This window comes from Calypte anna, chromosome 2 (assembly GCF_003957555.1).
Source record: "Calypte anna isolate BGI_N300 chromosome 2, bCalAnn1_v1.p, whole genome shotgun sequence".
In the NCBI taxonomy this organism is placed as follows: domain Eukaryota; kingdom Metazoa; phylum Chordata; class Aves; order Apodiformes; family Trochilidae; genus Calypte; species Calypte anna.
In genome coordinates this window covers 42132919-42153414 of record NC_044245.1, presented here as the reverse complement: position 1 = coordinate 42153414, position 20496 = coordinate 42132919, and the positions used below count along the sequence as shown (strand labels likewise).

The window sequence follows — 20496 nt, the reverse complement described above, 5'->3', positions numbered from 1 at the left end:
ACTGCAGAAACCTCTTCGCCCCTCTCCAGCTGGCACCATGTGGTAGGTGACAGATAGTGAAGTTGCCCTTAGCTATTTTGTATGGAGCCATTGCACAACCCACCAGTCCAGCTCTGTCAGGAAGAGGAATGACTTTAACTCTGAATTGCTGTCTATTTAATACAAACCAAACCTCAAGTGTTTGACCTCATGTGTTTGGGGAGCTTTTTCGTTTTAAAAACACTACTATTTAGCTACCCAAAATAATTCCTTGTCTTTGTCACAGATAGTGCTAAGCACGCTTGGTCTCATTGAAAAGTGGTAGTGTAGCTTATAAAATGGAGTGGTTTATATGCAATGAAAGTAAGTAGTGATAATATACAATGCCAACATCAGATGCCCCATAGGGGCTTTGAAAGAGTTAATACTTGAGAGATTCAGACCTTGCTCTGTTTTTCCAAATATGTTCTCAGGCGATGCATGTTCTCAGGTTAATGCCCCAGTATCATAATACAGATGGTGAAAGTGTGCAAAAAGAAAAACAAAGCTCTGAAACCAGATTGTAAACTCAGCAAGCATTCAGTCACTGAGTGTTTCCTAGTTCACTCCTGAACTAGTGGAAATGGCTTGGAGGAAGGGTGAGGTGAGCTTGTGCCTCTTTCTCTTAGCTATAACATTGGGGAACAACAGATGTGGGTGACAAACGTGTCTTACTAGAACTCCCAAAGTAATTTCACTCTGCCAGGTTAAACTGGTGGCTCTCAGATAACTTTTTCCGTGGCAAAATGGGATCAGCAGTCGGTGTGGCTGTTAAGGATTCAGCCTATGAAGCTATCTTGTCCTTTCTCAGTTATTTATGCAGGAACTTGAGTAGCAAACTGAAGCAGACTCAGTATTAGATAATGCAGGTCCTTCAGAGAATTCACTCCTTTTTATTTAGTACCTTTAACTTAAGGAAGCCCATAAACCTTAAGCTCGTAAAGAAAACAAGGGAAAAGGACAGTGTCTGAATACAAATGTATATTTGGGCCAGATGTAACCAAGCTGGGAGGTAAGAAAAAAAAAAACACAACAAAAACAGGGCACTCGAACCTGGCATTCCCTTGGAATTGCAGGAAAATGGGCCCTATCTGTTATGATGTAGTTTAAGAAAAATTAAATTCTGAAGAGAGCAGGTTTATAGGCTTGTCTTGCCATATCTTCAATTGTAAAACTTCTTTGTTCAGTTCTGATTTAAAAAAAAAAAAAAGTTGTGCCAAAGTGTTTAGTTTTTGTTGTTGTTTTGGAGTTTTGCTTTTTTGTTGTTTTGCTTTAAAGGAGTGTAAGCCAAATGGTGCCAAAAGGTAATAGGGTATTTAAAGATAGAGATATTTAGTCAAACAGTTTGGAGCTGTATAAAAAATGAACACTGGTACTTGCGTTAGACAAATATTGTACCGTTGGTCTTTGAGTCCTTGGGAGCTTGAAAACCCAGTTTGCTGTGGTACAAAATGCACAACTAGAGATGCCACTATCTTTTCATGAAGTTCTACCTCACTTTGCAGAAATAAATAATCTACCTCAATTTAGCATCAGACAGGTTTGAGAAGTAATTCAGAATCTGCCTGGGGGAAGGATTCATCCTGCCTGTTGAACAAGCATAATTGAAACAGAGTAAGTGTGTACAATGTGGTGACTTCTTGCTTTTGTTTGCTTTTGTTTTTGCTGCCTGCCCATGGAGATACTAAGCTGCCCTTGCTAGAGGATCTGTAAATAAAACCAAATGTTTGTATGTTGGGGCAAACTGGATGAGATACCTGAAACACTTTCGAGTTTGTTCTGTTTTCACTACAAGTATGGAAATGTAAACTTTTTTCAGTATTATGACACTATTAGCTGGCATGACATCCTTCATGTTCATTTGCAGTGTTCCTATGTCTGTAAGACCTTTAGGTCTTCTCTCTACAAGAGAAAAACTTTTAAAGCATGCCTACAAATATGTCCTGTTTGGGAAGACGAATGTTATGATTGCTGTAAACACAAGGCTATACCAAATGCTTGAAGGGAATAAGATCCTGATATTTTTTGACTTGGTGATTGTATTAGTAGCTTTCTTGACTCAATGGGACTTTTCCACCATGACAAAGCAACCAAGTTCCTATTCCTGGAGGGCAGTTTAGGTTCAGACATTTTCAAAAGAGGCAGTTTAAAACTGGTATGTTGGGGTTTTATGCAACTTGAGTGGTGACATGCAACATGCCCCCTGTTCCGACTGTGGGGTAGAAGTTGCAGAAGCACATTTTCAGATTACTATGTTTGAAAAATCCTTTTTCCTCCCCTGCTTATATTAGGGGATGACAGAAGTGGGTACAGGCGACCCCTAATAACCATAGGCTGTGTTGGGTTTGGTAAATGTTATGGTGGAAAATGTACATTGATGTCTCTAAGTGATCTTACGGGTTAACGAGCCAGACTGGCATCTTTTTCCATCATTATTTAACCAATAATGGTTCTAAAAATGCTTTGTATACCTGCATGGTCTTAGACCTTCTATTAATGATTGTATCAACTTACAAACTCAGGTAGATAATTTTTAAAGCTCTTTTCGTAGAGCCTTACTGACTGAATGTTAAGTGTCTGTGTAGTGATGTAGTTAAGTAACTTCCTTTTGAACTACCAGACTAGTTTAAAAAAAAAAAAAAAGTCCTTTTATAGGTTTGTAGAGTACTTTTCAGACAACGTAGTAGTTTTTCCTTCAGAGGGAGAGATGTCTTTCTGAGTTTTGCTTTTAGTTTCTTTTCTAAAATGACTTAAAAGTTTTTAACTAGTTTGTAAGGTGTGCTTAGTCACCTGAGTTGGTGGGGGTTTCTTGCTATATGTGACTCTTGTTTGTACTGTGCATTACCTGTCATGCTCTGCTTGGTTTGTGCACAATTCATTGGAGTAGTGGGGGTGCTGAACACATGCCTGCAGCTGTAAGTCAAGTAGAAATTGGAAGCCTTGAAGAAAATGGAGGTCAGCCACATGAAACCAGTGTCACATGTGCATTTTTCTCATTTATACATTGTATAGATATTGCCCATTATACATCAGCAAGGAAGTTTTGTAACTAATGTTGGTTCAGTGCTGGTTTGTATCAGGATCCAGAAAGATTTTTTCAGTCCTTAGACACTGGCTGTCTTAAGTCATTTTGGTTTGTGTGGGTTTTTGGTTTTTTTTTTCCCCCTCTAATGCAGTTTTTTCTAATGTAATGATTAATCACATCGCTCTCCTCATAATAACAAAAATGTCTCAGCAGGACAGGCAGTGCTCTGCTTTTAATGAGCTTTTGTATCTAATTGATAATGAAGCAGGCTGTGACAAGAACTTCCATGCTCCAAAAAGGGCATCACATTTCTACTTGGACAAAAAAGGAGATATTTTTAGATTTCAGATACTGAGTACTGCAGAGAAGAGAGCATGACAGGTTATGTGCAAACTTTTACATAGAATAAGTGAGCAAAATGTTAGAACCCTTGTGTTAATGGAGGCTTCTGAATGTATCTTTGTGGTCCATAGGGAAGGCTGAAGGATGTAGCAAGGAGACGATGTATCAGCTACTGGCAGCCTTAAAACAAAGTCAGTGTCTCTCTGGACTTTAAAATGTTCCTATGCAGTTTATTTTATTTTTGTTTAATCAAATAAACGTGAGGTTTTTTGTTTTGTTTTTTTCATGGCAAATCTGTGTATGTGTGTTTCTGTATTACCCGGTATTTTGCCAGGAAGTTGTTGGTTTAACCTTGTTAGGTCGGTTTCTAAGTTTCCATTTCCTTCACCTTTGCAACTTGAAGTATTGCTTTTTCTGAGTGGTAGCGTAAAGCAAAGCTACCCAAACATTTAATAAAGGTGCTTACTACATCGGAAAAGGTTTGAAAAGAAACTGATTGTGGGAAGATGCTCTTCAACAAGTACAAGTTTGGGAATTAAGGCCACTGACTGAATTCCCAGCACAGGCAGAAATGGAGGTGGCTTCCAGTCTCTGGGAGTGCTGACTGTCCTAGCTGTCCAAAGCTAAGATGCTTTCTGGCCCCAGCTGTGTCTAACTGAAGGGCTGCCCAGTACCATGCTGTGCTCTTATCCATCAAAATCCTTGACCAGACCATTCTTTCTTGCTGCTGGAGCAGCTGGCAATATGTCGGTAATACAGAGATCAATTCCAGTTGAATAGAGAGAGGGAGATGATGCTGTGAAGGAAGGGTGTTTCAAGACTTAACTTGGCCAGCTTTGTGTGGTAATGATTCCCCTGGCTTCCCTGTGCTGTCTCCCTGAAGAATTTCATTAAGCACAGGGAGATGGCTCTGGATCTTACTGAACAAGTGCTGCACCGTTCTTGCATCATGGCAGTGATCATCCACTTAACCAAAACATGTTAGCCTGTGTGCAGGGAGCCTGGGGTATCCATAGGAATTCCCTGAACCTGTGGTGCTCAGGGCAATGGGGACCCCTTTCACCTGATGGGGAGATAGGGGGTGGTGCATTCTTGCAGCAGGCAGGCAGGGAGATCCAGACTTGCTGGGAACCTGGAATGGTGGGGGGAGGGTGGGAGGAGAAGGACAGACCAACCTTGTGTTGAGGAACTGACCCAAAACCAACATAATCAGCATTATTGAGCATCAACTGCTTGCTGCTCCTGCCTTCACTGCTTTGACAACAGGATGCTTTGCCGTTTTAATGATCTCCACCATCATTTACAGGGGACCATAACTCAGTGGTACTGTCTGAGAGAGAGAGAGAGGTCCTTGACTGCCCTCTCTAGATGCGTTTTTATACTTATTTTTCCCCTCTGCTTCTGCCAGAACGATGAAACTCCACAGCTTAAGGGCACCACCACTCACCCCTTTCTTCAAGCAGCAGTGCTACCCGCAGGGGAAAGAAACACCAAACAAAGAAATCCAAGAACATCTGTGGTCAATGCAGGCAACCTAGGGGCAGCAGAGGAGCGACCGTGAGGGCAGAGCTGGGCTGAATGCTCCTGCTCACAAGCAGATGCAGCTGTGATAAGCTGTGCCCTATCTTGGGAACAACAACGGCATCATCCGTCCCTGATGGAGCCTGGAGGGGAGCGCTGGGTGCCTGGGGGGGGACTGGGCATTGCCGAAGCCCCGCATTAGCATCTTTTGCATGTGAATGCCCCACATTCCTGGGGGGGCAGGGAAGGGCAGAGAAGAATCTTCTCTATTCAGGCCCTGGGACCACACAGGGAGCATCCTTAACCTTTTTGTATTTAATCAGTCAATCTACTTTGACTTGATTGATGTATCAGCTCCCTTTCTCCCTTCTACCAGAAAGGTGATCTCTACCCCCTTTTTCCTGATTTTTTTTTTTTTTTTTTAATTTTTATAAACTGTTAGCCCCTACCTGCAGCCAGAGCTGATGCTACCTCCCTATAGGGACATAATTGCTATTCAGAAAGTCAGATATTCTATCATTATATTGAAAGCGTAGCTAAGCCAGTTAGTTACCCAACAGAACAGGGCAAGGAGTCAGTCTCAGGTTTTTCTGCTGCACTGTTTCTTGCTGACACACACTTGTGCTCATCCTACACCTCCCAAATTTGTTAATAAACTATTCTATTACTTGTCGCTTCTTTGTTCTGGTTCCTGGGGGCAAAACTGGAGTCTGCTCCAATACACATCTTCAGTACCTAGTGCTCAAGTTACTGAGAGCAAACCTTGCAAGACTGGCATCCCAGGTGGCCACTTGGAAGTGCAGCCTGATGGCAAAGCAGTACAGAGGGTGCATAAGGTGTTACCCAGCGTGATGCTGGAAATTATGGGGGCAGTCTCAGAATAGCTGAAATGGCCCCAAACAGTCAGGGAGGTGAAGCTGAGGAGAGATGCTTGGCTCTGATTAGCTTGTATCTGGATTAAGTCCTGGGGCAGCAGGATGGTTCATGCTCATAAGAACTAACCAGAGAGTCCTGGTGTATTGTGCTCTTTTACAGCCTCTGGGTTTGAGCACAAGGCAGAAGAGGTTTGAAAGAAAGAGATATTCCTCAAAATGTGGGGAAAAAAAAAAAACCACAACAAACAAACACCCACAAAAAAAAAAAAAAACACCTACAAAAAAAAACCCCACCAAACAAACTCAACAAAGTGTTGTGTTTCCTTTTCTTAGAACCAGGAACTCTTTCACTGTACCCTCAACATTACACCTCTCCTTAGGGCAAAGGGAGAGTTAAAAAAAAAAACAAACACAAAACAAAACCAAAATAAAATGAAAAGAAAAAAAACCCACACCCACCCAACACACGCACTTCCCTCCCCTTCCAGCTAAAGCATGGTTCCCAAGTGCACCTGCAAGTGAAACTCCTTTCCTTGCAACTTAAGGCCCTGCATATATCCACACATACACACACACACCTCCCTGTCACCATGCCTGATGGGCAACTTCAGCAAGAGCAAGGACAAAGCTCCCAGCTCCTGGTTGGATAGTGGAACATAGCTACAGCAACACAGAAGAGCTGGATCAAAGCCTTCTCTTCAAGGAAGATAAAACTATAGCTCACCTGTGTCAAAACCCCAGCAGCCAACACTACAGCCCCACTGCTATTTTAGTGGCACTTTAGTTCAGGTAAATGGTGATCTACTTCCTGTCACTTCTTCCCATATATTCTCTTCAAAAAGAATTACATGCTTCTTTAGCCACTTGTTTTAAGTAAACTGCCACTTGTTTTCCAAACAGATACCAACCTCTCTCCATTTAAGGACACCTCCAAGCATCTCTTTTTTTTTTTACATTTTATTAAAAATTTACATAAATGAACACACTCCAGCAACTGGGGTATGCAGATGTCCTAGGTTAAAAAAAAATATACAAAATCCCAATCCCTCATGGGCAGGGCAGCAGCATGACCTCACTTCCTCTGAACAGTGGTGAAAGCTGGCATCTGAATGGGCTGGATTGAGTGGACTGGCTGAAACACAGGTTTCTTCCGCATGTCAGAGAGTGTTTTCACAGAAGGGAGAAGCTGATTTCTCTTGATGATCTGCAGTGCCAGCTGTGTGTTACCTACAAGACAACTTTTGATTAAAAAAGTACCTTTGGATGACTTAACTTAAAATGGCTATTCTCAGAACACAGCTGACAAGTCAGCCCTGGGCCCAGGCCATGCACTAGCAATCCCCCCAGTCAGTGAAATGCTGATGTGGACAGAAAAAGTGTTAGACAAAAGTAAACTTGAATCAACAGTATTGTCTATCTGTTCTTAGCTGAAGACACCAAGGTTTATCCTCATAGCTTTAAGATACCAGAGTACCTAGAGGGCACTTTTCTCCTGTTCGCATAGCAATGCGATCTTGCTCAAAACGCCCTGACAATGTGACATTACAAGCAGTAATGCAAATGTCAAGGGTGTAGATAAAACGTTTGGTTTTTTAAAAAAAAACAACTGATCTTACCTATGGAGGTTAGCAGTAAACTTCCAAGGAAAAAAAATTAAAATGTTAAAAATACCAAGCTACATTCAGCATTGCAGCTTGCATGTTCAATTAGGGAGATTGCATGTTAGTGTTGGGAACAAAAATAAAAATCAATTCCTTACCGTTCTGTAATTCAAGATACACAGCCAGCAGAATAGCCTCTGGAGGAATCTCTTTGGGGTGGATCAGTGAAGCAGCCTTATTGAAATAGAAAAGGGGAGAAAAAGTGCTTAAGAGAAATGATCAGCTCAAAGACAGTGACCCTTAACAAGACTGTTACTATCATCTTGGCTAACAAAAATGAAAAAAATATTTGTAAATAAATATAAGATTTTTCTAACTAACACACTCAGGTTTATGCATGCAAGGAAAGACTGAAAGATTATCTGCCTTGCAAGATTGTTTCACACTAATTAGCATCACCATCTGCTGTATACTTATGTAAATACGAATCTGCAACTCTTGGGCCAGTCTACTGTGATCTTGTGGTGAGATGACAGGTGAGGAAGGTAACCTCCACTGCTCCAAAGTTCAGAATACAAAGTTAACATGGATCATTCGTTAGCTTTCCTTATATAGATATTTTTCAGCTATTAAGTCAATTAATTTATTGTAGATGCAGAGAACTAGAGTACTTTGCATCCACAGATGGCCTTACACTTCTTTGGGCTTTACACTTACTACAGAGCTCAAGCACAGACTCCTCCCCAGTCCTAAGAAGCCTTGGTAGGAAAAAGAGCAGGCCAACTGCCTTAAGCAGTTGAAAACTTTACAGACTTTGAACCTGTTCACTTATACAACTACTATGAAGTATTTTTAAGACTGCTGTTTCAGTCTGCAGCTCGACAACAAATTTGAGTAGACAGGAATGGCTACAAAAAGGGACAAGTACCATAACTGAAAGAGATGGATCCCAGCCATAAGAAAAATCAAATGACACAGGCTATGTGAAGAGGGAGTTTCAAAAGCAGTAACTGAGAATTCTTGAGACAAAAGGCAGGCAAGGAACTGCAGCAGAACTGCATTTTTTTCCTTACAGCCTTTAAGTTAATAACTTAGATGTCAAGTTAGTAACTGATTAGAGAGCAGTAAACTCAAGGCCCCCAAGACCTTTCTCCTCTGAAATACAACTACTATTGAACCATTAGAAAACCCACAACATTCAAGAGTGAAAAGGCTTCCTAGTCATATTTCACTGTTTTGATAAGATCTAGAAAATAATACTTCACACAGTGATCCTGAACTATTTACACATGAGCGTTGCAATCTTTTATTTTATTTTACTAATATAGATTGGTTCATAAAGACACAAGAGTGCCACCATTTCAGCAAAATCTGCAAATAAACCCAAGCTATGAAATCACCAGGATTTCCTGTGATCTGAAAGGCACTTTGAAGGAAGTTCATTTGATCCTAAAGCTGTCTTGAGATTTGCTCCTCATACCTGATGAAGACACTTTCGAGCTTTGTCATATTCACTCCTCAAACAGTAAGCACTTCCAAGGTTAAACAACATCATTGTTCGTGCAGATGTGACTGAACTGGGATAACACTGTGGAGTCTGCTTGCCAGCTGCAATTAAAAAAAAAATAAATTAAATATTTTTATTCTTTTTTCCCCTTAAACTTTTACTCTAAGCTGGCCAAGTATGTTCCTGTACTCTGCTGAATACAGCGACTGGTACTTACAAGATTCCATTGCTTCATTCTCTCCTTTGTCAGACCCTGCAAAGAAAAAAAAAAGAAAACAAACAAAAAAATGTTCATGTTTCCTGAGCTTTTTAAAAACTTATTACAAAAATAACATAAAGATACAAATTTGCTTGCTTTCTTAATGTTTTGCTTTTAGATCTGCAGATGTACACAGAACACCCACTCCCAACTGGGAGGAAGTGCTGCAAGCCAGTTAAGGTACATATTACTAAATGCTCCCCATTCCTGTTTCTCACTAAATGCAGTAAGTACTCCAAAGCCTGGTTCAGGGACTAAAAAAGCTGGAAGGGAAGGTATGAAGCCCAAACTTAACCACAATAGCACATTTAACAAAAGCAGCTTTCAAAAGTATCCTTCAAACAAGGAAGAATGCTATGATATAGAGTTGTAAGTATGTTACAGAACAATCCATTTCTAAGGTATGACAAACACACAAAAGAAGACAAATCAAACACAAAGTAGGAACTGAAGCCAGGAAAACAAAAACACAACAACAAAAACACAAACAAAAAGCCCCCAAACAATCTAAGGTCTTAGAAAAAGATGTCTTAATCATCATATTTGTATATAGAAAGTTACAGCAGGAAGGCAGCTGAAAGCATAACCCGTTCTAATGAAGTGTGGATTAATTAACCTTGATCCTGCTCATTTGAAGAGATCCCAAGGGAAACATCAGTGACATTCTCAGGGTTCAAGTGAGTGATGGCATCAGATATTCTGTCTAGAGAGATGAGAGCTTCTGCTGCATACAAATGCCCAAGAAACCTACAACAGCAAAGGGTTAGGTACAAATGTCAGCATAACAACCCCCACAATTTGTTATGTGAGAAAAACTGAAGCCAGTTTTTAATGAGAACACATGAAAATTATTACTTGAAACACTTGCATGGAAGTTGGCTAGCACATAAAGTGTTGTCCCAATACCCAGTTCTGCCATTTACTGCTTTCAGGCACTGATGTGAAAAAATCTGTGCCTGAGTAATGACAATTCATTAATGCACAGGAATTGTCATTCCAAAAATCATTGGTATCTTGGCATGGCTTTAGGTCAGAGGATTAGAACAGGAATCCTTACAGCAACACCCCAGCATATGGATACATCTACAATTTGAAGTGTTAAGTGACATGCAATAAAAATAATAATAAAAATTTAAAAAATAAAACTCATTACAGGAGCTGCATTTTTAAGGACAGCAACCATGCAGACCTGTCCAGGGCCCGGGGGGCACAAACACCTTTCCAAACACAGGTTTTGCAAAAGAATTAAGCAACCCTGATGTTTGAAACTTACAGTTCATCTTAGCTAACCAGCAGAATTCCAGAAGGAGTTCTGTCAATCAAGCAAGTGGTTGGTTTGCAATATTTGATCAAACAAAAGATGAGCAAAAAAGTTCATGCTTATCCCATGCAGCTGCATGCAGCACACTCCAAACTGACAGTATAGTCAATTGTAATGATTTAGAAAATATCAAGTAAAATATCAGTCATCCAAAATAAATTTTGTAATAACTGATACAGTAAACATAACTTTCTACATGCCACTTATTTTACTTAATGAAACAGAACAGTTCAATGTTCCAAATCTGCTCAAAAACCTAGTTTCCTAGGACATACATGGCTCCTCTTCTTTGCAAAAACCTTTCAGCTAGTATTTCTTCCTTTACACTGCCTGCTACAAAGTAATGTGTTATTACCTTGCAGATTCCTCTAAAATCTTGATCACACAATGACTGCAAAAAGATGAACTTTGCAATACTCTGAAGTGTAAGAGCCAAAGAATATAATTGGCATGGACCATTTTAGAACATGCTGCCAGCATGTAAAAGTATGCACAAGGTTGCTTGCTTTCTGCAAGTACACTACCAGTTTTGAAAAAGGTATTACTATCATTAAAACCTCTGCTATATTTTATTCTGTGTATGACATAGGAATTAAATGCAGGTCAGAATTAAACATAGGGATTAAACAAGGTCAGAAGGATGGAGTAAAAGCTGCCTTTTTTGAGTTTGCAGAGATGTATGAGAACTGGTAGGTAGAAACAGAATGAGCTTCGAGTATCTTCCAAAAATACTGTGCTAAATGAGAACTGGAAAAAAGAAACTGAAGAATGGGACCTATATAATCAATGGTGGAAGGTGAGGTGACAGTCCTGCACATCCAAGAGCAGTACCCTGCTGACAGAGCAAATCTTCCCCTCAGAGGCTGTAGTTTCAGAAGTGAGCTTTCAGCAGCACGCTGGCTTCAGCTAAAGTTGTCCACCCCTAGCTGCACATTCCTGCCCCTTGTGCTGTGCCAACACGAGCACATGCAGCCCCACAATGAATCAGGACAGGCACCTGATGGCCCTGCCACTGTATGGGACCCCATGGCTGGAGATTAACAAATAGCAACAAGAGCAGTGATAGATTCTGAATTGCATGGAATTCATACACAAATGGGGAGACTCATGTTCCTGTGTGTCAATGAGCATTTAGTCAGTGCTTCAACAAGAACAGAAGCAAGACAAGCAATTCTTTGCAGCAGGTACAGAACTGGCAAGCAGCTACAGACATTGGAAGCTTCAACCCAGAACTCTCCAGCAAAAAGCAGGGCTGAGAAAGTGGAAATGGCCACGTCCAACTTACTTAAGAGACCCTGACAGCTTTGGTTGCTGAAGAAGTTTATCTGCGTGATTCAATGCCATAAGGTTATCACCCAAAGCCAGAGCCACGTAAGCACTACACGCAAGTATTGAGCACCTGGAAGGAAAAAGAAGGAAGAAAAAAAAAAAAAAAAAAAAGGGGGAGGGGGGGAAAAAAGCCAATACATTAAATGGAGAATTTGGTGATTCCAAATATAGCTGTAAGGTGCATTTCTTGTTAAGTGCTGAAAAAAAAATATTATAAACTTTCCGTAGCGTCTTTGCATCAAAGTATGAAGGACACAGTGTTTTTAACATCTGTAGTCATGTTCTCTAAAAATTAGGAGATATTTACATTGCATTCTATCTAAGGACCACCACTGCATGCTGTAAGATTTTGAAATTTTGACCATGAATAACAGATTAAAAAAAAGATGGACCTCATTATACCTGTAATTTTTCTTACATACACTTTCTCTTTCTCTCCCTCTTTTTATTAGTTTTCCCCTGGACTCTAACGTATACTTCCCTGCCCTCCCTTGCTGCTGCAGCAAAGGGTAGCTGATTTGTAGATTCCTGTAACATACAATCTATAGACACACAGGAGCAATCAATTAGGTTCTAACATATTTCACTCTTGTATTGTAGAACAGTTGCACACAGAGTGGCAACAAACACTGGAAAATTTGGTATTTCCAGTTTGGCATTCAACTGAGAGCTGTCATCTGTTGCCAAGACTATGATTGATACGTGGCAATTTTGTGGCTGTCACTGACTTTCTTATCTGTCTAAACCCACAAAATTTCTTGACAGTTTCTGTAATGAAACCTGAGCTACTTGCATTTTCCATCTTCAAACAGTAACCCCACATCAGGATGCCATCATTAGGCCAAGCTTCATGGTTTGTAACAACCTCCCTGCCTCCCCAAACACAGCACTTGGGGATATTTTCCCCTTTATAAGACATCATTCAGCACAGGCTGCCTTGTCCTCAGGCCTCTGCCTGCTGCAACGTTTTGCTGTGAGCCCAGACTGGGTCCTTCACCAGGGAGGGAGAACAGATCCACTTAGCGGGGTCTCATTAGGAGCGATGGGAGAAGAGCCTTCGACTCTCCCGCCAGTTGTTGGGCTATTACCACGCCAACCTTCTGGCAACTGTCAAGCCCACTTTTGGTCCAGCACTAAGTCATGTAATTCGTGGCAGGACCTGGGGTGCCTTTATTCCCCTTTCCCAGGAGGCATGCTCCTTAATTATACACAAGCAGGATAAGCAACTTTGCCGGTGTTTCTCCCTACCCCCCACTTCCTCTTCACTGTGCCCAGATGTCACATCAGATCTGAACACATACAAAAGCCTGAGAGAGGGAGAGGAAAGCTTCCCCAGCTCAACTCCCAAACCTAAAATATTTCTGAAAGGTTGTAACTGGGGGAGGGGGAGGGAATGGGGAAGAAAGCCTCTGTAATAACAGCCTGCTTCTAACTAGCCTCTTTTTGCCTCTGCCTCAAGGAAGCACAGCTTTTAAACCAGCAGAGATGCTTGTCACCAGCTAAATACCCTCGGACACAAGTCAAGGCCTGCAGAGTTAGTTGCTACTGTAGAGTTGGTTGCTACTGCCCTTTACATCACTATGTGTCTCCTATTTCACACACTTTTTAAAGCTTATTTTTATTTCTGAAGGTGTAAATTCAAACACAGGGTGAATTCCAGTCATGCAACAGCTAAGTCCAGCAAAACAGAAACTTATTCCTGTGCTCTGAGAACAAATCAGTGTTTAATTCACGTAAGAGCTGGCAAGATTCTTCAGCAACTGCCATCTAAAGAAGAGGAAAATATTCAAGGTTTTCTCCCCAGCAGTACTGTTCTCCTGCACTCAGATCCATTGTTGAGCTGGTTAAACCAAACACTCAGGAGACCTGACAGCTAATCGGAGCAGAAGAATTGTACCACAAGGGAAAAGACAAACTAGTTTTTCACCCCAGTCAGGATTCTGACAAAACTCCACAGGTCGCCTTTGAGCACTGCAGACTTCCAGCATCACTGAGCCTCTGCATGCCCTAAATAAAACTGCCTTTGCACTAGGAAAAAGAAAAATGTTTTTTTAAACTGCCAGATTATGTCAAACATCCTCTTGTGTAGGTCTAGGCAACAAGATCTGTCAGCCCACACTGACTGCAAGTTTACAGAACCCAAACTCTGCATCTCTCTTGGCTTATTTCTCAGGCAAAGGGTGAGACAGAGCAAATCCAGTTGTTCAAAACTTACTACCAAGGCACCAAAAATTACACTTCTAAACCATGTAGAGAACATCACAAATCTGAAATAACTTAAAATAGCTAACTAAGCACAATAGTGGGTGCAAACTACTTCTGCTTGAGTACAGACAAAACAATCCAAAACATGAAGAAATGCAGAAGGCAGATTGTGCTCATTCCATGGGGAAAGTCAGCACCAGTTGAGGGGAAACAGGGGAGAACAATGGCTGACAGGGAGGAAGAAGAGTGAAACAGCTTTGGGTGATAATAATTTTAAGTTTGCAGTATTGAGACCAAACAGACCACTGCAATATTTTAAATGTACAAATGAGGCAAGACAAGGCATATTGGTGGGCAATGGTGGTCCTTACAGTATTACCTGTGATATTATAAGCAGTGTTAGTGATGTGGTTGGAAATACCAGGGTATGCACATTTCAAAAATATATAATTAAATAAGATCAATACAGCAGAATGATGATGGACTGGACAGAGCCAATGGGAGAGTCCAAAGAAAGAAAATATGGTAAAATTGGATCACATGCCTTATAGCAAGGGCTTGCAGTTCAAATCTAGTCAGGATAAAGCAGCTGATCAAACCACTCCTTTAGCTGCAGCTGCTTTGAAGAGGAAAATTAATATTTTAACACAAAGTTGTTCAAGCTATGGAATAAGAGGCTAGAACAAGGCCTGGTGCTAACCATCTCAATTTTTACAATAAAATCTGCAAAATTTTCCAAATGTAGCACTGTGATGCTTTTCCTTTCCTAACATGATGTTCTTTACAAGAAGCAGTGTAATTCTAGTTAAACTGATAAGTTTTTCCTTATACCTTGTCAGATTTTCTCAGTAGATAACAATGGCTGACTATAAAAGACTACATATTAATAAAAAAAAAATTAAAAATCACAGTGTGACTCCATGCAATTTTGACATGTGACAACCACATTTTCAACATTTTCAGAAGGAAAGAAAAAACAACCACAACCACAAGCCACACAACTGTTTTAATACACTGCTTTCTATTTCCAGTAGCACACTTTTTCTACCACTTCAGAATAAATAACCAAGGTATTGGTTATGTCTCCTCACAGACTCCTGCCACATTGCTTTCAAATGAATACAAGTATATTTGCTACACATGGTGGAGCAAAGCAAAGGTTAAGCTTGTCATTATAAAACACAGGCTACCTGGGGTTAGGTTGGAACAGTGTTTACCCAAAAGTTTAAGTGGGAAATTACTGTCTTCTTTGTCCATAACAGAAACTTAAACCAGATTTTTCTAAACAGGTGTAAGCTTCAGAGGAAGAGAGATATTCAAGGGGCTGCCAGCCACCTGAAATAATTAACATTGCCAGAAAATTATAATCTTGTTGGGGAAAAGCAAAGATGTTCCAGATAACATGATACTTATTTAGACTCACTGGAGTCACTCTATTTGGAGAGTACTTAAGGAACTTTGAGAACACAAAAAAAGTCAAATTTTACCTATGTTCTTCCATGTTGAGGAAGCCAAATGCTTGGACAGAGGCAATTTTATGCAAACTACAGGTATACTCATGCTGAAAGGAGCACCATTCTTATTTGAAAGCAACATAGCTGTTTTTACCTCTTCCATTTGTTATTTCCTATTAAACAAACATATAATGTTCTGGGGGCTGAATTCCAAACTAGCCTTTATCAATGCCTTAAAGGGAAAATGTACATACAGCAATTTCCACACTTTCCACCAATCACATTGGCCATTGTCAGGTTTTTAGCTTTGTCATTTATGTGACTTAGATTTTTCAGTTTTGTTCAATATCTAATGCCAAGCCTCTAACAGTGAGATCAGACTGATCTACCTTCTGAATTGAAATTCTTGGTGGTTTCTACTTGTTCAGACTCAAAGCCCAGAATAAAGGAAGCCCATGCATTTGAAAAAAAAGCATTCTTAGATTAACAGTTTCAATTAAATGTTGCAACTGCCTAAAATCAAAAAGAAGCTAGCAATGACTCCAGAATCACAGTGCAGTTTACAAGAGGGCTTATTTAGTGATGGATATTTTATGTTATTTACTTGCCTTAAATTTTCTAATTCCTGTTTCTTCAAAGGTGAAGACGGTGGAGCTGCAATGAATTTATCCCCTTCATGGCTTTTATTGCTAGGACAAAAACAATGTATTCATTATAGTGTGTCTGTAAATAATTTCAAAATTCTCAGTGTAAAAATCATTGATCTCTGTTCACTCTATTTAAAAGGACAGCAAATTCTACAGCCTAAAAAACAGTGAAATGAAACATGCAAAAATGAAGGCAAATGCTCTTATCCTAACAGTTCTTGAAAAGAAAGGGAGCATTTGCTGGGAAGGATTTGACTGACAGACCAAACAAACCACACCATTTTCCACAGTTTCAAGCTAATTTGGAAGTTTAATGTAGGACAAGAACTTCAAACTGGAGAGATGCATAACTTGCTGCTTTTGTAGCCTTTCTTCTTTTAGCCTGTAAGAATAGCAGTATTCTCTCCCTAGAAATCTTAAAACCTAGTTGCATAAATATTCTAGGAAGATAACCCATGAAGTTCTACAGCTTCCTTTAGACTTCTAGCTGCCTTTTATTTTTATTATTTAAAGATGTCTTTAAAAAAAAAATCACTTTCTTAAAGTGACATTTGGCTTTTTTGGGGGACCAAGCATTTATTCTGTTCTAGAAGTATGTAATTTAGCTCTCCAATAAGGTGAAAGGCAACCTCCTTCTGGAATGAGAATTGAAGATAGGGTTAACAGCTGCAGTTTGGTAGAGAGACTAAGGTTTAGAACACAGAACTAAACACTAAGGTTTGGAAACAACAGATTAAAAACTGGAATTGAAGTGAGTCTGTCCACCTAACAAGAACTTTTTCATTGATGTAGTTACGTATCTATTTATTACAAGCAGGTAAGATAACTCTTAGATTTTCAAAAGAGACAGCAACAGACTGCAAGGGAATGTGTACTCAGCACTGCTGTAGTGAATGCCTTTGCCAAAAACTAAATTTAAAAAATATCCTTAACCACTGTTTCTTTTGAATAACAGAAGAATCTGTCTCAGAGTCAGCCTCATCAGTCAGTGGTTTTAGCTTCAAAACCATCCTGTTCAATCAGTGTGACTTTCTTCAAATGCCTTATAGCTTTTACTGTCCTCTTACAGAGAGGGTCCCTCCTTGTCAGAAGGAACAAATCCTTGGAAAACCTTTCAGAATGTGACACACAAATTCAAAAACAGCCTGCTTTGTTGCTGGGTATTTTGAAACTGGCAAAGACCACTGGAATATATGAGAGAGTCTTTTCCAATTTTTTTTTTAAGTTAAAGGGAGGTTTCACCTGAGCAAGTGCCACCATTCTGTTGACATCACTGCCACTCAGCGGGCCCCATAAGATTAAAATAGAAGTCACAATTAAACCAGAGGAGCTTCATCTCAATGAGCTGCACGACACGTGCCAGCGGAAGTTAGCTCACAACCTCCAACCTCAGCAAGCAAAAAAGAAAACACCTCCCTCCCTCTTGAAGTTTATAAAAAATTTGATTGCTTGACAGGAAAGATTGTCATTGTGAATAATTGGTTTACAGAGACCAGCCTTCAAATATTATTGTAGTGGTAGCAGCCACTGGCTCCCAGCCCAAGTCTACCCCCCAGGCAACCTGGGAATACATGGGGATGCACCTCGTGCCCACGCAACACAGGATATATGCAGTAAATCCTGACATGTAACAAATGGATCTTATCTTATTAAAATCCATCTGTACTAGCATCTGACAAGAACATGTTTTTTTATATACTCTTTAAGTAATTCAAGTTCTAACATAGCCACTTTTTCCAGATTGTAACTCTTCCCTTCTCGAAATGGCCATCAATAGAGGTGCAGGCTGTGGCCAAAGTTACTCTTCAAAAAGGAAGTATGGAATCCATCAGGATCAATGCAAAATATGAAAACACTTTCCAGCTATTTAACATTTGACATACATTGACCACAAGCTACTATTCTGAAGTTTTGAGGAAAAAAAAATTTTTTTTCTTAAACTGTTTTTTGTAAAGTACAATTTATTAAGCAAAAGCTTTAAGCTGTTTTTTTACTTATCTTGTTTCCCATTCTCAGTTTAAAACACACACAACAAAGCATACTGGGGCTGATGAATGTCAGACCTAATCATGGGGAAATGTTTACAAATGAGTTGCTAGACATCTATATATTGAATCAAATACATGGTGCACGTGCACTCACATACAAAATCCCTGTAACGTGTGAAACTTCACTTACAATTAGAGAAATACCAATGTGCACTGCAGGAGGGTGTGGGAAAACGTAACATTTGCAGCACAGAAAATAAGATGGATGGTGAAAAAAATTATGTCACTGCCTAATTTATTAAAGTTGTTAGGAATGAAAGGAATAAACCCAGTATGTTATTCCTGAGTTAGCACACTAGCAATCAAAACAACAAGCAGCTAAACAGTTTTCCTTGGATACCCCAACAGTGCTAAGAGACTTTTCACAAGTTATTTTTTTCTGCTGGTCAAACAGGATAAGTAGCAGACACAGACTCTCAGGCAAGAGTTACTTTGGACAAAAAGAAAGGTTTATAAGAAATTCTATTTACCTGCATGCTTCACTGCTTTCACTGTTTTCTGTATTTCCCCCCAGCTGACTACTAGTTTTAGATCCATTTTCCTGCTTTGGCTCCTGCTGATCTTCTGGCAGTAGCAGCAAGGCATTTCGTAGACAAATTGCTGCAAATTCCATACTGGCTACAGGTATTGCTGAGGACTGCCCATCACTTAAAGAGACACAGAATTTAGCTGGTGAGTAGCAATCCTACTGAAGTAAAAATAAATAAATAAAATAAAATAAAATAAAATAAAATTAAAAAAGCAGAACTCCAGAAAGATATGAATGCAGAGGAAACTTTATCTTAAAAAAGTTAAATCATGTTTTGATACAGGACATTTCATTTATGACAAAGTCTGCATCTTGCTATTCTTAAAAATGAAAAGTACAGCACAATGCCCAAATACTCAGCAGATTCAACTGCAAATAGTTTTTCTTTACTTTCTTAAGTTTTATGACAGAGCAATTATATTCTTCTTGCACTTTTCTAAAGTGGATTACCGAAAAAATATAGTTTTAAATGAGAAAAAGAGGACAGATTTAGCTAACTGGAAATACAAATTTCAGATAGATCAGTTTAAAGCTTTAATAGCCGTCTTAGTTACGATGAATACACAGCTAAGCCCTCTGCTGGCCATCATAGAGAAGGCAGCCAAATGATGTTGAGGACTCATCAAGAATTTTATTTAGTATTCCTCTCTCTTCACGACATTAATAATTCCAAAACGAATAACTATTCCGTGACAATTTTTAAAACTCCTGATAAACAGATGCATATCCTTAGCAAGCTTTGATAAAAAAATAAAAAGCCTATCAGAAAACATACTTACTTATAAACAACATTCTGTATTGACTGGGATGCTAGGACTATCTTACGGTGGTAGCCTTGACCTACAATAGATTGCACAATTCCCTTTTTGCTGGGAAGACCTTTAGTCTCTTGTTCTGATGTCTGAAAGGAAAAACATAGAAATTAGACAAAAAGGAGGACTAAAACATCATGGATGTCAAATGAGAGCTTCACAAAATGTGAAAGCTGGAAGAGGTCTTTGTGCAATTCTAATATGAGGGAATATACAGTTTATATGGGTACAGTTATAAATATTAAGTACCATGAAGGATCAGGGGCCTTCTATTGTCTTGGTGTTGCAGAGAAATTTTAATGCACACAGTGTAAGCACAGATTAGTTCTGACAGCTTGTCTGATAGCCTACTGACCTAGTTTCTCCTGTGTTTTGAAAGCAAAAGAACAATGAACCAATTTGTGTTAAGAGAGCCACGAGGAAATCTAAAAAGAAATCACACGATCAGCCAAATAACACTCAGAATTGGCACTGTAATGCTTGCCACCTTCTCCCTCTGCTTACATACTACTCAGAACACACTTTCTGAAAAAGCTGCTCTCAAACTGTTCCATAGGGAGCATGAAGCTGAATTACAATATATGCAAAGTTACATTAAATTAACCTGTTCAAGAGATTTTTTAGTATGTAGATATTCTGGGGGTGAAATGAACTGAAAGCAACCTAAGTGCCAGTCCCAAGAACTACCTCTACACTAGGGTTTGTTTGCTTTACTATAAGACACCTAACAACTTGGTTGGTAAGTAAACTTAGTGATCAAGAGTTGTAAGGAAAAAATTATCTGAAATTCATATTTTAAAAATCTATCACTGTGAAGTAGAAGTAATGGCAAAAAAACTCCAAAACCCAAACAAAACTTAATGAAAACATATGGCTATAGTTTGGACACAAAGAATATATTTTGAAAACAGCATTTTAAAAAGTGCAGAAAAGGAATCATTTTCCATCTACATTTTGTAAACTAAAATACTGAAGCAGGTAAAAGTTAGTTTCAATGAAACTA

The 20496-nt window shown here is 39.5% G+C and overlaps 1 protein-coding gene across 1 annotated transcript in view; it reads right to left on the bottom strand.

Annotated features, from left to right (window-relative positions):
* Positions 1-6735: 6735 nt before the first annotated feature.
* Positions 6736-20496, bottom strand: part of CNOT10 (CCR4-NOT transcription complex subunit 10) — a 31599-nt gene continuing 17838 nt past the window's right edge. Inside the window, exons 11-19 of the mRNA XM_008504375.2 lie at positions 19461-19582; positions 18623-18799; positions 16066-16146; positions 11755-11868; positions 9765-9895; positions 9107-9142; positions 8863-8990; positions 7541-7616; positions 6736-7008 (exon numbers count right to left, since the gene is read on the bottom strand). Coding sequence (XP_008502597.1) covers positions 6854-7008; positions 7541-7616; positions 8863-8990; positions 9107-9142; positions 9765-9895; positions 11755-11868; positions 16066-16146; positions 18623-18799; positions 19461-19582 — 1020 coding nt within the window. The 3' untranslated portion in view covers positions 6736-6853. The remainder of the gene's footprint in view (positions 7009-7540; positions 7617-8862; positions 8991-9106; positions 9143-9764; positions 9896-11754; positions 11869-16065; positions 16147-18622; positions 18800-19460; positions 19583-20496) is intronic.